The sequence below is a fragment of the Salvelinus alpinus genome, chromosome 6 (genome assembly GCF_045679555.1).
Source record: "Salvelinus alpinus chromosome 6, SLU_Salpinus.1, whole genome shotgun sequence".
NCBI lineage: Eukaryota > Metazoa > Chordata > Actinopteri > Salmoniformes > Salmonidae > Salvelinus > Salvelinus alpinus.
In genome coordinates, this window is record NC_092091.1 from 37492361 (window position 1) to 37509480 (window position 17120).

At 42.7% G+C, this 17120-nt stretch overlaps 1 protein-coding gene across 18 annotated transcripts in view; it reads left to right on the plus strand.

Moving 5' to 3' along the window:
- LOC139578647 (receptor-type tyrosine-protein phosphatase F-like) overlaps positions 1-17120 on the plus strand; it is a 432132-nt gene that overhangs the window by 345458 nt on the left and 69554 nt on the right. For 11 of the 18 annotated variants that reach the window (XM_071406531.1, XM_071406533.1, XM_071406534.1 and 8 more), the window contains one exon: positions 5646-5672. The exons of the other annotated variants lie outside the window; for them this stretch is intronic. In XM_071406531.1, the coding sequence (XP_071262632.1) occupies positions 5646-5672 (27 nt within the window). The remainder of the gene's footprint in view (positions 1-5645; positions 5673-17120) is intronic. 18 annotated transcript variants of the gene reach the window in all.

Below are 17120 nucleotides of genomic sequence, written 5' to 3' on the forward strand. Positions count from 1 at the left end.
CTTCAGCAGAGACTGGTCACTGAGAGAGGCAGGGGGAGAAGGAGAAGGAGATGGGGAGAGAGAGAGAGAGAGAGAGAGAGAGAGAGAGAGAGAGAGAGAGAGAGAGAGAGAGAGAGAGAGAGAGAGAGAGAGGAGGGAGAAAGGGTGAGATAGTTGAAGAGAGAGTGGAGGAAAAAGATTGAGAGAAAGAGGAAGGGAAATAGGGCAGACGAGAAAGGAGAGAGAGAAAGATAGGAGAGAAAAAGAGAGGGAGGGAGAGTGTCGTTGTGTGTGGGTGGTAAGGAGTGATTACCTATAAACAAGGGCAGCATTGGTGCTTGAAGCCCACACTCTGGCATATATTTACTGCACAGAGAAAAGAGGAGAGAAAAGAGGAGAGAAGGGCTCTCTCTCTCTTTCTGATTGCCTTCACAGTGCGTAGTGTAACTTCACAAATGGCAATACACACATTCTCTTTGACAAATAGCTACCACTTGAAGGTCCCAGTTGTGTACGTTTTTAGTTGTTAGTGTCTTCTACACAAGTGTAGCCAGCAGATACTTTCCAAACACTTCAGTTGAAAGCTATAGTGCTGCTTATTAACAGTGGTACAGTTGCTTCTAACAACTAGATAGTCTTCTCTCCTACCATGTAACATATATCCCTTAGGTATTTCCTTCATGTTCAAGGAGAGCTGCCAGGCATGCTTAAATATGTTTCAGGCAGGCAGCTGTGTGTGAAACTAACTGCACCGATACATATACTGCCTACTGCCGTGCATGACCATAGAGATGTATGAAAGCTCACTGAACGGCCAGCCGCCACAAAACTAAATGTTCCGAAAAGGATTGTAGTCGCTACGCTGCTAAAGGACAGGTAATGGGACACACTTCATTAAAAGAGAGATGGACAGATGGAGAGGGAGTGAGAGAGCGAGAGAGCGAGAGAGCGAGAGAGCGAGAGAGTGCGAGAGAGAGCGAGAGAGTGCGAGAGAGAGCGAAAGAGTGCGAGAGAGAGTGAGTGCTGTCACAGTCAAGTGCCAGGAAGAAAGTAATTTGATCACAGGAAATTATGAGATACATTGCACACAGGAACATTGTATTATCAACTATAGATATAGCAATTTTATAATGAGACGAGGTTGTGTCACTGTGGGTGTTGCACTAACTGTGTTAGAAGTGTCTGCTACTTAAAAAGATGTTTTCAGCTGAGGTCTTTAGTTCTAAGTTGGAAAAGCAGGCACTAAACAGTCTACAGTCTACTGTTGTTTCTATTATAAAATAGAAAGGGTTTGTTATTCTACAGCTGTTATCACATACGTTTATTCTTATTCAGTGTCAGAGGAATGATGAAATAAAGAAAATTACAACATATTCTGGTAGACCTTTGCACCCTAATGCTTGTCTCTGTGTTGCTGTGCTGAAAGTTTCCCTCTGTTCCTGCGTTCTGTGAATGATTGGATCCTTTAGCAACATCTGCCCGGATAATTCATCCTGACAGAGCATCTCTGAGGCTTTCTTTTTAAAGTTGCAGTTCCATTATGATATTCTGAGAGAGCAACTTAGCATTCTGAGAGAGACCTTTGCACCCGAATGCTTTTCTCTGGGTTGCTATTCGGAAAGTTTCCCTCTGTTGCTGCGGTCTGTGAATTATTGGCTCCTTTAGCAACATCTGCCCAGATAATTCATCCTGACAGAGCATCTCTGAGGCTTTTTCTTTCAAAGTTGCAGGTCCATTATTATATTCTGAGAGAGCAACTTGGCAATTAGAAATGCCAGATGGGCTAATTTTCCCAATTTGATCACTAATAATCAGAATAATTTGAGAGTGCTCTTCTCGACCATTGATGTCCTGATAAATCCTACCCCCGCAAACCTATGTGAACTTTCCTCCACATCTGAATGTGATGCATTTGCAGCATATTTCAGAGATAAGATAACAAACATTAGGCTGGGTATCAGTCAAGCAAAACCTGATGAGAAGTTTGATGATTTGTGCCCCAGTCTACCAGGCAAAGGATCTATGGATTGATTTTCCCTGTGGTTGACACAGACGTGCTCAGGAAAGTGATATCACAACTTAAGCCTTCCACCTGCCTTCTCGATCCTATCCCCTCCACCTTCTGCAAAACAGTTTCTAATTGCATATCAGAAGAAGTACACGCTATTGGTAATCACTCCCTGTTAACAGGCATTTTCCCCCTGGAATAAAAACTGCCATTGTGAAATCCCTTCTGAAGAAAAGTCATCTAGATTCTTCAGATCTTTGCAATTTTTGGCCAATCTCCAACCTTCCATTCTTGAGAGATATTGGTTTTCAAACAGCAAAAAAAAAAAATGTAAGTGCCAACTGTATTATTGAAAAATTCCAATCTGTTTTTTGGGTCCAGTACTGTTCAGTTTATTGTTTAGTAGCATTACTATCTAGAACTAAAGCGCAGGCAGACCAGTGGCTCCTTATAGGTTTACAGTACTTATAGTCACTCCAAGAGGAATAAGGTACTATATGCCACTTAGTTTATGCGATCCTTGCGGGAATTGAACCCATGACCTTGGAGTTAGAGGACCTCTGGTAACAGCAAATTGAAAGGTCTAGTTTCCTATTCATGGAACTGTGCAGCAGGGCAGAGTTGATTATCGCTGTAGTGTTGTCCAGAGTCCTGCAGTCCAGTAGAATTGACCTTTCTGGTGTCAGTGAGTGTGTGGCTCAAGCAGTGGAATACCTTTTGACCTGCACTGTGTGACACATACTGCATGAACAGTGCCCAGTCAGAGGGTGCATCCCAAATAGCACCCTATTCCTTATTTCACACAGGGTCAAACAGGCTAAAGTGACTTTGACGTGTTCAGTTTGGCCCTCAGGGACCACCGTCACACAGCCGTGACCTCACACACAGAAGGCTGCTGTGACTGGCAGCTATTCCAAGGCTACAGGGTCATGTAGAGTTCAGTCCCACCTACACTCTTCACCTCCCCACCTCCTCCATTAAAAACTATAGTCAATACTCACAAAATGTTCTATCAAAGTGCTTTTCCACTCAATTCCACTCAACTTAAGCGAAATGCACTCTCTTTTCTCATGGTTCACTGTGTAAGGACAATGTGTCAATCTTTTACCTGACCCTTTCCCTTCCCTCATCTTCGGGTTATTGACTTTGTTGTCAAGTGTTTTTATGGGTTCTGGAGATAAACATTTGTGTTGTGTGACGGAATAGCCTCCGGCTAAGTCATTTCTGTTTCGGGAGTACTCTCAACTCCGAAGTTTTTCACATCACATACAGTATAATGCCACAGAATGTCTGTAGCTCTATCTGAGGATGTTGCCAAAGGTGTTTTTAAAATGTCACTTCAGTTTCTGGAATAAGCTTATCCCATTCAATAACTTTTCTTCCAAGCAACTGAGACTGCTACGAAGGAAATAGTGTATGATCAAAAGTTATAAATGGGAGATATTACGATTTCGGCTAGATATGAACACACACAATTCCAGACAGAATCCTTCCTAGTGAAAGGAACACAGCGGTTACTTCATGAAACAGAGAGACAGTTCCTCAGACTATTTTTATTCTGCCTAGTGTTTGCTGTGCTATGATGATGCATCTTTCCTTGATTTAGTGCAGAACGTGCACTTCCAATAGGGGACTAGGCTATATTGCTGATTCTCAGCTCACTGTCCCCAGCCCTGCAGGCCCAGTACACCCTCCCTGCAGCCCTTGTTTATGATAAGGTAATTTTTTAAGCAGCTAGAAAAAGAAGCGTGCCGCTGTGCCCCTTTATCTTTTATTTTCCTTTAGTCAGCAAGGTCGTGGAGTGGAATACAAATCCCAAGTGTCTCTGAATCAATTCTGCTGTGGCACCTGCTACGTGTCGTGGGTTTCAGTTAGAGCGGGCGAGAGAGAGTCAGAGAGAGAGGCAGAGAGAGAGATAGAGGCAGAGGGAGGCCGAGTGAGAGAGAGTGAGCGAGAGAGACAGACTAAGTTGAATCTCTATCAACCATTACTGCCTTTACTTAGAGGATGAATAGCCTCTACTGGCTAGGTCTGGCTTGGGAAGTATGGGGAGGGAGGGATGGACAGGGCAAGCTTATTGGGGGGCTGGGAGGGGGCTGGAGCCTGAATGTAGAGTTTAAGGGGCTCTGTCCAGCTTTATTTGAAAGGGAAGTGTGAATGAAGGGAATAGGTGGTGCAGGTACCTCACAGCGAAGGAGAACAATTTAATCCCCAGACTGGCTGCTGAATAGGCAAAAGGGCTCTAACCTCTGAAGGTGAAATGTAATCTCAACTCAATGACAGACACATTACAGCAGCACAGGAGAGGATCTTAAGCTCTCTACTTCTCTCTCTCTCTCAGTGAGACTCGTCCGCTCATGCACGCGCGCACACACATGACTGGGAAAGGGGGATACCTAGTCAGTTGTCCAACTGAATGTATTCAACTGAAATGTGTCTTCCGCATTTAAAGCCCCCCCTCTGGAAGCTGCATGGTGGAAGTCTTCTGTAATGTACGAGGCAGGAAGCTGAGCGGTTGAGTATATGTTGTGTTGTGCGATGGAGTATTGAGTATGAAAGGAATAAACAGGAAGAAGAAGCACAGATCAGACAAAGAACGCAACAAATCTCCTTCTCTAACTCGCTCTATTGTCTTTGTAATCTCCCTCCCTCTAGTTCTCATACCATCTCTGCTAGTATTTTCGAGATCTGAAGTGTAATATCATGGGAGTTGCATCCTTAGAAGTCTACTCTCTCTCTCTCTCTCTCTCTCTCTCTCTCTCTCTCTCTCTCTCTCTCTCTCTCTCTCTCTCTCTCTCTCTCTCTCTCTCTCTCTCTCTCTCTCTCTCTCTCTCTCTCTCTCTCTCTCTCTCTCTCTCTCTCTCTCTCTCTCTCTCTCTCTCTCGTTATAGTCAGCCATTTGAAGACCCAGTTAGACTCTAATAATGCATGCATTCTATTTCCATACCCTATTTAAGAATTAGCAGCGTGCTCAGCTCAGAGGCAGTGTTTTATATCTTCCTTTTTGTTTTAGCTCTTATCGTATCATCCTGGCTTTGATGTCAACCTTCTTTAATATTGGCCATCTGAAATATAAAAAAGGCTTCAATTATACCAATGGAAAAACAAGGTAGTTGATTTGTGTCTCAAAACCAGGCCGTTTTCTCTTAGGGTTGGATACATATTGACATGTTTTCAGACACAGTAAATGTTTGCAGGAGGTTGGAAGGACGTTGCAGGTAAGTTGGCAGTGTTCTCTCGGCTAAAGCAGAAGACTAACATTGTGTTTAGATAATTGCCTTACCCTGATCGATGAACCCACACAGTAGGTGTAGCAGCATGGTACTCCCACCAACAGATTCCCCCTCAGGACATGGTGCAGTGCTCACTAGGTGACGCTGTGGAGAGCAACCACCCTCCTTCCACCCATCTACCTGTATTCATTACTGCATGTTAACCCTTTCCCTCCCCCATCTAGCTTCTTCTCCCTCTCTACCAGTCACTAATTACCTGAACAGACACATTGAGCATGCCACTATTGTAGTGCCTGTAGTATAGCCTATGGCCCTTTTCCTAACTACAGATTTAAAAAAAAGTCACATCTTTTTTTTAGTTCTGTCTGTGCTGTTCTGTGTTTGACCTCCTCTCTCCCTCCCTTCTGTCTGCTCCCTATCATTAGTGGAACGTTGAGGATTCGACGGACTATGTGAGTAGGAGAAATGTGTAGTGTGTGCTGGGTGCGGTGCTGTCAGTGAGGGCCGTTGGGAGTGCTCTCTGTTCTCTATCTCTATCCCAATCCCTCTCTCTCCATCTCACTGTCTATCTGGGGACTAACACTCTCTCCTTCCCTTTCCCTCAAGCAGTTAGACTAGGAGCGGTTAACTGTAGAATTGAAAGAGATAGACAGGGAAGTATCTCTTGCCAGACTCAAGACATACCGTCTGTGGTAGCGGTAAGTCTTGTGAAACGGCATGAAATTGACCATTTCCACCCTGTTATGTCCTTTATATAACTGGATGAAGTAGCTCTTCTTCCTGAAAACGCCTTGTAATACTGTGATATTAGAGGCATAACCTACACATGACCTTAACGGAGCATATTTACAATGCCATAGCCGAGTCCAATTCCCTCCGCTCCATTCTCCATACCTCTTTTTTCCCTAGGCCATTTTCACCCCTTATTTCTACTCTCTATTTTCACTATCTATCTCTCTGCATCCTCTTTCTATCTAGACCTTCATATACACATAGATAGTCATGCTTCTCCACCTTTACTCTCCGTTCTTCATTCAGTCAGCAACCTTCTCACAGCAGGTCCCTGTCCAGAGTTCAACTGAACTTTTCATCTCCTGTTGTGAAGTTCTCATGTAGACCCCCCCCCCTCTCCTTTCCTCCCAATCAGCTTGGACTCCTTACTTACCAAGTGTGTTGTGTGAGATTGGCTGGTGGTGCTGGGAGTGTGTAGGTGTTGGGCTCGGAGTGGGCAAGTGTAGAGGGTGTAGGTAGGGGAGTGTGTGGGGAGTGTTGGGGGAGTGTGTGAGGATTCTGGTTGGGAGGCGTGGAGCCCCGGGGGTGCTGAGGCAGAACTGTGAGCTCTAGTCCGTGTCCCAGATGGCCCTGTGTTGTCTTTATTTGTTTCTGAGGCTGGTGAGAAAGTGCTGCTGAAGACATGATGCACACTGCATAATGTGCACTCACGCACATGTGCACTCACACACTTTGTACATGGTGAGTGCGTGTGTGCATACCTGCTTGTGTTTGGGGGGAGGTGTGAGTGCGTGTGTCCAGACTTGTGCGCAGGTGTGTGTGTCTTGGCAGCACTCTCTCCATGGCTCAGTAGTGTCGTCGTGTTGCGTGAGAACCAGCAGCACCTCTCGTCTCTGAGGCATTACTGCTGTAAATCTTCTTTTGTTTTGGTTCCCAAGAAAAAAAAAGGTGTTTTATTTGTGTGTAATTTTCGGGCCAGACTGAGTAATGTGTCTCCCACTACTTTCAAGCTAAAGTCAGATTAATACCTGTCTAGCTCTCTGTCTACCTGCCAGGTAAGGTATGGTTGTGCAAACACGCACGCACGCACACACACACACACACACATACAAGCAGGCCTGCGTGTTGTGTTATAATAGTCCTGAACCTTGCTGTGCTCTGTCAAACAGAAAACAGAAACACAACTTTAGCTAACACAACTTTAGCTTGAATCACCTCAACCACATTTAGCTTTTAGTAAGACGTGGATTTACAGTTGTGGTAGCCACTTGGACTGTGTGAGGGCTGCTGAACTTAATGTTATGTTGTGTTGTTGAATACACTCTGTCTCCCGCAAATTGACTGTCCTGTGAACTCCTTTTCCTGTATGTGTATATGCTGTAATGGAAGTTGCACATGGCTCAGTGATGCATACTGTTATGATGTGTTTGTTTGTTTTTCTTATGTTATGTATTGTTGTTGTTGGCAAATTGAGAGAGAGAGAGAGTGTGTGTGCGTGCGTGCGTGTGTGCGTGCGTGCTCCAGCATATGTGCGTGCTCCAGCATATGTGCGTGCTCCTGTGCGTGTGTATCTCACTTCATATTCTGATACCGTCCTAGTAGAGACAGAGGTCCCTGACTCACCTTACAGTGTCAAAGGGAAATCCAGCTCTAACAGCACAGAAAGTCCCCCTGGGGCTGGGAATGTCTGCTCCGGAGCTTTTTACATTGTCTGTGAGGGGAAAGAAAAAGGTATCAGACTGACTGGAGCATCTGTTCCTAATGCCAAACAGGTAGTGACAACTCCAGATTGTCAGTTCAGAGTCTGCAGACTAAGCACAGGGTTTTAGGAGCAGGAGCTAGGGCTTTTCTTGGCCTCTTTTCTGTGGCTACTAATGGAACCACAGCCACAGCTCCAAATTAATTTATCTTCAGTTTCCCAGAACCCATCAATACTGGGCCGCTAATGGAACATTGATGCATCACTCATTACGTCAAGGTAGTTTCAGAATTTAAGATACTGTATTAGGCTATGGAGATTCTACGCATTCTAGTTTAGAATGTATCTTACTTTGGGTGCGTTCGTAAATTCACTCCGGCTCTCTAATCTGATTTCTGAGCACTCTCGTATGAGTGTGCCAGAGCGCAAAATAACTGATGAATTTACGAACGCTCAAAACCTGATGAATGTGGCCGGTGTCAGTAAACGTCAGTAAGAAAGCGTCATTAAATTGTTGCCAGCAGCACAGTCACCAACTCTCTGGATAACATGAAAACAGCCTAACCAGCTCTGCTAGGGTGAGTGAAATGGTCAGAGTGAGTTGTTCTCTTATTTGTGTCTGGAAGTAGCTAGCAAGCCAGCCAATGTTAGCCAGTTAGCTTGGGTGCTGGACTTCCGTTGTGAGGTCAGAACACTCAGATCAAGCCTACTCCTCGCCAGAGCGTCCAGTGTGCGCTCTGAACCCCCCCGAGAGCGAAACACTCTGAATTTACAAAGGACAACTTGACAAAGCTCTGAATTTAGGAACGCCCAGAGCGCACTCTGAGCACACACTGGCACTCCAGATTGAATTTACGAACACACCCGTTATGTTCGCCACTTTGTCATCATAGAGCTATTCTCAGGCAGTTACTAAAAATTAATAAAACACCAAAGTGACTGTTCAGAGCTCCCGTGTGAACACCAACTCAGCAGTATAGTTGCTAATTAGGCCTGATAGTCGTGTAACTGTAAGACAGCGACGTACACTGTAAAAACATAATACATGTGACACATTTATAACCTAAACGTCAGTGTTTAAAACTGAAATATTAGAGATTTAGATGTGCCGATAGGTGTTCTCATCTTAAACACAGGCGTTTAGAATGCAAGATTAAAACATGATAGTCAGCTTTTTCCAGTCAGTTTCCAACCAGAAGAACACCTACACTGTATAGCCTAAGTGTTCAGATTTTAAACACTAGTGTTTACTTTCCCATCGTCCTTTTTAGAGTGCATTTAGTCATTGATGTAACTTTCTATGTCTTTTATTCAGATTAGTGTTAGGAATGTCAGTCACCTTACCTACATTTCAGCACAATGAAACAGGACATTTGATTCAAGAAATATTTTGAATCTCGTGGTGTTATTGTTACTCGACTGTGTGAGTAACTCTCTGAGTGAAAAAGACGTGGGTGGGGCCTCCTTATCATATTTCCCAGCATGTTTTGTTGCAGGTCGATTTTTGTGTGTGTGGGGGAGGTGTGTGTGCGTGTGTGAATACTTGCGCACATGTGTGTGTGTCTTGGCAGCACTCTCTCCATGGCTCAGTAGTGTCGTCGTGTTGCGTGAGAACCAGCAGCACCTCTCGTCTCTGAGGCATTACTGCTGTAAATCTTCTTTTGTTTTGGTTCCCAAGAACAAAAAGGTGTCAATATGGTTTATTTGTGTGTACATTTCTGGCCAGACCTAGTAATGTGTCTCCCACTACTTTCAATCAAATGTCCTGTTCAGTTGTGAACACCTATACTGTATATCCTAAGCGTTCAGAACTTTCTTCTGAAACTCGTCAGCCTATTCTTGTTCTGAGAAATGAAGGCTATTCCATGTGAGAAATTGCCTAGAAACTGAAGATCTCGTACAACGCTGACTGACGAGTTTCAGAAGAAAGTTCTTTGTGTGTGGCCATTCTGAGCCTGTAATCGAAACCACAAATGCTGATGCTCCAGATACTCAACTAGGCTAAAGAAGGGCAGTTTATTGCTTCTTTAATCAGGACAACAGTTTTCAGCTGTGCTAACACAATTGCAAAAGGGTTTTCTAATGATCAATTAGCTTTTAAAATGTTAAACTTAGGTTAGCTAACACAACGTGCAAAAACATGGACATTTCTAAGTGACCTTATGTACAGTTGAAGTCGGAAGTTTACATACACTTAGGTTGGAGTCATTAAAACTCGTTTTTCAACCACTCCACAAATTTCTTGTTAACAAACTATAGTCGGTTAGGACATCTACCTTCTGCATGACACAAATCATTTTTCAAACATTTGTTTACAGACAGATTATTTCACTTATAATTCACTGTATCACAATTCCAGTGGGTCAGAAGTTTACATACACTAAGTTGACTGTGCCTTTAAACAGTTTGGAAAATTCCAGAAAATTATGTCATGGCTTTAGAAGCTTCTGATTGGCTAATTGATATCATTTGAGTCAATTGGAAGTGTACCTGTGTATGTAATTCAAGGCCTACCTTCAAACTCAGTGCCGCTTTGCTTGACAACATGGGAAAATCAAAAGGAATCAGCCAAGAGCTCAAAAAATTGTAGAACTCCACAAGTCTGGTTCATCCTTGGGAGCAATTTCCAAATGCCTGAAGGTAACACGTTCATCTGTACAAACAATAGTACGCAAGTATAAACACCATGGGACCACACAGCCGTCATACCGCTCAGGAAGGAGACGCGTTCTGTCTCCTAGAGATGAACGTACTTTGGTGTGAAAAGTGCAAATCAATTCCAGAACAACAGCAAAGGACCTTGTGAAGATGCTGGAGGAAACCGGTACAAAAGTACCTATATCCACAGTCCCATATCGACATAACCTGAAAGGCCGCTCAGCAAGGAAGAAGCCACTGCTCCAAAACCGCCATAAAAAAGCCAGACTACGGTTTGCAACTGCACATGGGGACAAGGATCGTACTTTTTGAAGAAATGTCCTCTGGCCTGATGAAACAAAATTATAACTGTTTGGCCAAAATGATCATTGTTATGATTGGAGGAAAAAGGGGAGGCTTGCAAGCCAGAAGAACACCATCCCAACCGTGAAGCACTGTTGGCAGCATCATGTTGCCAATGTTGTGGGGGTGCTTTGCTGCAGGAGGGACTGGTGCACTTCACAAAATAGATGGCATCATGAGGGAGGAAAATCATGTGGATATATTGAAGCAACATCTCAAGACATCAGTCAGGAAGTTAAAGCTCGGTCGCAAATGGGTCTTCCAAATGGACAACAACCCCAAGCATACTTCCAAAGTTGTGGCAAAATGGCTTAAGGACAACAAAGTCAAGGTATTGGAGTGGCCATCACAAAGCCCTGACCTCAGTCCTATAGAAAATTTGTGGGCCGAACTGAAAAAGTGTGTGCGAGCAAGGAGGCCAACAAACCTGACTCAGTTACACCAGCTCTGTCAGAAGGAATGGACCAAACTTCACCCAACTTTTTGTGGGAAGCTTGTGGAAGGCTACCCGAAATGTTTGACTCAAGTTAAGCAATTTAAAGGCAATGCTCCTAAATTCTAATTGAGTGTATGTAAACTTCTGACCCACTGGGAATGTGATGAAAGAAATAAAAGCTGAAATAAATCATTCTCTCTACCATTATTCTGACATTTCACATTTTTAAAATGAAGTGGTGATCCTAACTGACCCAAGACAGGGAATTTTTAATAGGATTTAATGTCAAGAATTGTCAAACTGAGTTTAAATCTATTTGGCGAATGTGTATGTAAACTTTCGACTTCAACTGTATATACAGTACCAGTCGCAAGTTTGGACACACCTAATAATTCAAGGGTTTTTCTTTAATTTGACTATTTTCTAAATTGTAGAATAATAGTGAAGACATCAAAACTATGAAATAACACATATGGAATCATGTAGTAACCAAAAAAGTGTTAAACAAATCAAAATATATTTTATATTCTTAAAACGTGTCCACCCCTTGCCTTGATTACAGCTTTGGACTACCAGCTTCACTTCGAAAACTTTTCCAACAGTCTTGAAGGAGTTCCCACATATGCTGAGTACTTGTTGGCTGCTTTCCTTCACTTTGTGGGTCAACTCATCTGAAACCATCACAATTGGGTTAAGGTCCGGTGATTGTGAGGCCAGGTCATCTGATGCAGCCCTCCGTCACTCTCCTTCTTGGTCAAATAGCACTCACACAGCCTGGAGGTGTGTTGGGTCATTGTTCTGTTGAAAAATGTAAACAAAATGGGATGGCATATCACCACAGAATGCTGTGGTAGCCATGCTGGTTAAGTGTGCCTTGAATTCTTAATAAATCACTGACAGTGTCACCAGCAAAGCACCGCACAACATCACAGCTCCTCCTCCATGCTTCACGGTGGGAACTACACATCTGGAGATTATCTGTTCACTTACTCTGTGTTTGGAATCCAAAATCTCTCATTTGCACTCATCATACCAAAGGACAGTTTTTCTAATGTCCATTGGTCATGTTTCTTGGCCCAAGCAAGTCTCTTCTTCTCATTGGTGTCCTTTAGTAGTGGTTTCTTTTCAGCAATTTGACCATGAAGGCCGGATTCATGCAGTCTTCTCTGAACATTTGATGTTGACATGTGTCTGTTACTTGTACTCTGTGAAGCATTTATTTGGGCTGCAATCTGAGGTGCAGTTAACTCTAATGAACTTATCCTCTGGAGCAGAGGTAACTCTGGGTCTTCCATTCCTGTGGCGGTCCTCATGAGAGCCAGTTTCATTATAGCACTTGATGGTTTTTGCTATCGCACTTGAAGAAACTTTCAAAGTTCTTGAAATGTTCTGGATTGACTGACCTTCATGTCTTAAAGTAATGATGGACTGTTGTTTCTCTTTGCTTATTTGAGTTGTTCTTGCCATAATATGGACTTGAGCTTTTACCAAATAGGGCTATCTCTTTATACCACCCCTACCTTGTCACAACACAACTGATTGGCTCAAACACATTAAGAAGGAAAGAAATTCCACAAATTAACAAGTCACACCTGTTAATTGAAATGCATTCCAGGTGACTACCTCATGAAGCTGGTTGAGAGAATGCCAAGAGTGTGCAAAGCTGTCATCAAGGCAAAGGGCGGCTACTTTGAAGAATGTCAAATATAACATTTGTTTTGTTTAACACTTTTTGGTCATTACATGACTACTTTGATGTCTTCACCATTATTCTACAATGTAGAAAAATAGTAAAAATAAAGAAAAACCCTTAGGTGTGTCCAAACTTTTGACTGGTAGGGTTGCCTTTTTTTGCATGTTATTTTGGGATATAACATATCAGTTTTCAAACAATGTATAATAATAATCATTGAGTTAAAGCCGCATACAAACATGTTTTTTTTTTTTTTTCTTAAGGCAGCTCCAAAATGTAGGTCTTTCAGCCTAGCTTAGTGCTTTCTGTGGTAGTGTGGGGGCAGCCGGTGGAAAATACAGAGCGTAGGGGTTGGTAATGTTCTCTTGTTGCGCCGTGATTGGCTTAGTGTTCTGTCACTCATGTGGACACTACGTTACTGCCAAAATCTATGGGTAGAGCTTGAAAATTCAAGCCCCTTGGGTGCTAACATAGGGTTACATTAGAAGTGCCCATCTAAGAACGCTCAAGGTCATTGATAAAATGACGTCAAATCACGTTATATCTACAGTAGCTTTGATTGAACTGATCATGTGAACATCATACTTTCAAAATCTTAGTTAGCAGTTATCATCATGAATCAAGTCGACAATATACTGGCAAATCCTTTTTAATCCGTGTCCTATGAACAGAAATAATGAAGAGAAATTATAGATAAAATGTATCGGTGCTCTTCGGCCATTGGACATAAACATAAGACAACAAGTTGGAAATCGCAAATTCAACATTGAGTGGTTTGGAAGGAATCAGTGGCTAACTGCAAGCATTGCAAAGCAATCACTACCCTGCTATTCAATGGAGTGGGTGTGTGGTCCCATTTCTGGCATTAAGGGTGGTCTCTATTCCAAGCTTAAAATGACAAATATTCAACATTGGCCATGTTGTCAATCTAGCATAATTTGTGCCGTGCTCAAAACAACTGTTTAACTTGGAACTGGGAAATCTGACTTCAGTGAGTTCAAGACAACTGGGATTTTGGGAATAAACGAGCTCCGACTGGGAAAATACATTTTGAAGGTCATCCAACTCGGAATTCCAAGCCGGGAACTCTGGCCTCTTACTAGAGCTGTGACCTGGAGGCCACTGACGTCATCATGATTCAACCTTGTTTTTTCCGAGTTCCCAGTTGTCTTGAAAGCACCATAAATCCAGAAAATGCTAGACTTTGATGACAAAGTTTGATGACAAAATTTGCCCACGAAGAACTCCCGCGCCACCTTCCTGTTCAAATGAGCACAGGACAACAAGGTGAGTCCAAAAATGTATTGTACACAACTACATAAATTATGTAATATTCCAGTGAGATACCTATACTGTAGCTAAGAAGTAATACGAAGTGTATGTTGTGTATTAAACTGTTAGTAGCCCATGTGCCTCACCCTAATCATTTGCTCCCTTTTCCCCTCATAATTTTGCCTACTGTTCTGACTTGGTGGTGCACATGTAACCTATAACCTGTTTAGATAAATGTCATCTTTGAATATTGTAAGAGCTTTCATTGTCTGCTTTTATGCCCACTTTATTTTTCCTATGGTTCTGACTTGGTGTACAGGGAGATCACTGTAAGAATGGCCCATGTTCTGAATTCTGTCGCTGTACATTTAAACAGTGCTTAACAAATATTTACATTGACTACGGCCGTCCTAGCTCACTCATTAATGTCTTAATCAAAATTACGGATTGCCTCTTATCTGCTTGTCGTCCTCTTATGCCATAGTTTGTTCATCTCAATTGTCAGTAAAAACCACATTTGTTTAAGCAAGTCAGCCATTTCAGCTATGCTTTTTTTAAAGGCAGTAAATGAGCCTGAATTAGCTGTTTTGCTGCCAGACGAGGCTCTGCTGATAGCCAGGTGTAGCAGTGGTAAGGTTTTGGGACTGCTGTTATGACTCTGCTGTTGGGACAGCTTTATGTAGGCCCTAACATTTTGTGGGCACAGTTTGTCACCGTTATAGTGCAATTAATGAATTGTTTAGCATTGTGTTGTGTAGTGGCTTTGCTGGCATGCGTTCCCAAATGTTAGTTTTTTTGCCACCAAGATTTACGTGCTAAAATCGCCACTGGCAACGAATAAACATGTTTTGGTGTTTACAATCCAAACACTGTGACGTGTTTTTATTGAAATTATAAATGCCTTGACGTGTTTAAAAAGTGTTGCAGAAAAGTGTTTAGGTATGTGTTCAGATCCTAAACACTTGGATTTCACAGTGTAGGAACCCCTGGTGATTTAGGATGGAGGTTTAGAAGAAGGAGGACGGTGGAATAGGTAAGTGGAAGGAGGAGGTGGAATAGAGGGGTGGAAGAAGTAGGTGGAGTGGACCAGAGCGTTTGATCTGGAGTCTACTGGAACTGGAAGTCATGATAACTTGATTGGCTTCAGTTAAACAAGCCAGGACAGAGTTCCCTTGGATGCAGAATGGAATCTTTCATCATGTCTTGGTCTGCGTCCCAAATGGCACCATATTCCCTTTATAGTGCACTACTTTTGACCAGAGCCCTATAGGCTCTGGTCAAAAGGGGAATCGGGTGCCATTTGGGATGCAGTCTGTCTTAATGTTAAATGTTTTATCTATTCCCTCCTTGGGAATCCATCCCTACATTCCCAGAGAACCCGATATTCCTCCCTCCCCTCTTCCTCCCCCCATCCCTCTGCATTTGAATAAGAGAGAAGAGCCTGATTAGATTTTTTATTCCAAATGAAAGAGAGAAACCACTCCAGCGCCAAAACTAAAAAAGGAATCCTGTACGATAAAAATAATGAGGCCTTTAAAAGAAAATTAATAGCTTCAGATGACTTGTATTCCCTCTCATCTTGAACCCCCCCCCCCGGAAGATGAGATGGCTGCTTCTTAAACCCTAAGTGGGCGATCTTTGCTCAAAATAGCCTACTACGCCAGCCTGCTCTGCTCAGTAGCATGTCTGTGATTACATGGCTGCATCATAATTATCAGAAAGGGAAGAGCCTTCTTTTTTATGATTATCATGCAATAAAGATGTGAGAGGCTATAGCCATGAAATCATAATTAAAGATTTGTTTGGGCTCTGGGAAGCGGAGCTGGCCATGTCATTCCTGTGGTTGCTAGCTGCAGTTTCTTGGTCTGTTATCTCATCTGCTCTCGGAGGGCTGTGCTGAGCTCCATGCCCCAGGCACTTACAAGCTGGCGCCATGGGTGGTAGGCTGATGGGCGAATGAGATGGAGGGATAGAGGGATGGGTGGATGAGTCTCTCTGGGTGTTCTCAGTTGGAAGCCCAGCTCCTGTCTCTGACTTTCACTCTTCCGTCTGAAGCTCATTCATCACAAATGACACACTATTCCCTTGATATTGCACTACTTGCATGCCTGTGTCACTATGGGCCTGGGTCAAAAGCATGCCTGTGTCCCGATGGGCCCTGGTCAAAAGTACACTCTAATAAAAAAAAAGGTGCTGTGTAGAAACATATAGGATTCTTCAGTTTGTCCCCATAGGGGAATCCTTTTTTGTGCTGGGTATAACCCTTTGCAGAGGGTTCTGACTAGAACTCTTTATTTAGGGTTCTTCAAAGAATCCCCTCTATATGGTTCTACCTAGAACTCTCTATGGAGGGTTCTGCCAAGAACCCCTTTGAAGGGTTCTACAGTGAACCCTTTTACCTTTGGAGGGTTCTTCGAACCTTTTATGAATGGTTCCACCAGCCTTATTAGCCTTTAAAATATACATATTTATGACAATACATACTGTAAATAATAAAGCCTTTCTTTGAGGACCTAGTTATACCCTAACACAGTGATGTTAGGAATCTCCTGGTTTACAGGCCACATCAGGCCTGCAAGTCACATTATGCTGGCTTGCAAAGTGATGTGTGATTCCTATTGGAATCCAGCCAGAGATATCCAACAAGTGTAATTGTTAGTTACCCATAACCTGCATTCAGAATGACTGCCAGAGTAGAGGAGATTGAATACTGAGACTACCTCAAGAACAACTATCTCAGTAACAAGCGCAAAAAATTCTAACAGATTGAATTAGTTTAGAAAACTGTATGTTATTTATATTTTTTGTGTAGCATGAAATGAATCAACCAATCAGTGTACATGCAAAAATATATTACAGTAAATCAAACAATTACAGTACCAGTCAAAGGTTTTTGCACCTACACATTCAAGGGTTTTTCTTTATTTTTACTGTCATCTACGTTGTAGAATAATAGAGAAGACATCAACATTGTGATATAACACATATGGAATCATGTAGTAACCAAAAAAGAGTTAAAGAAATCAAAATATATTTTATATTGAGATTCTTAAAAGTATCCAATCCTT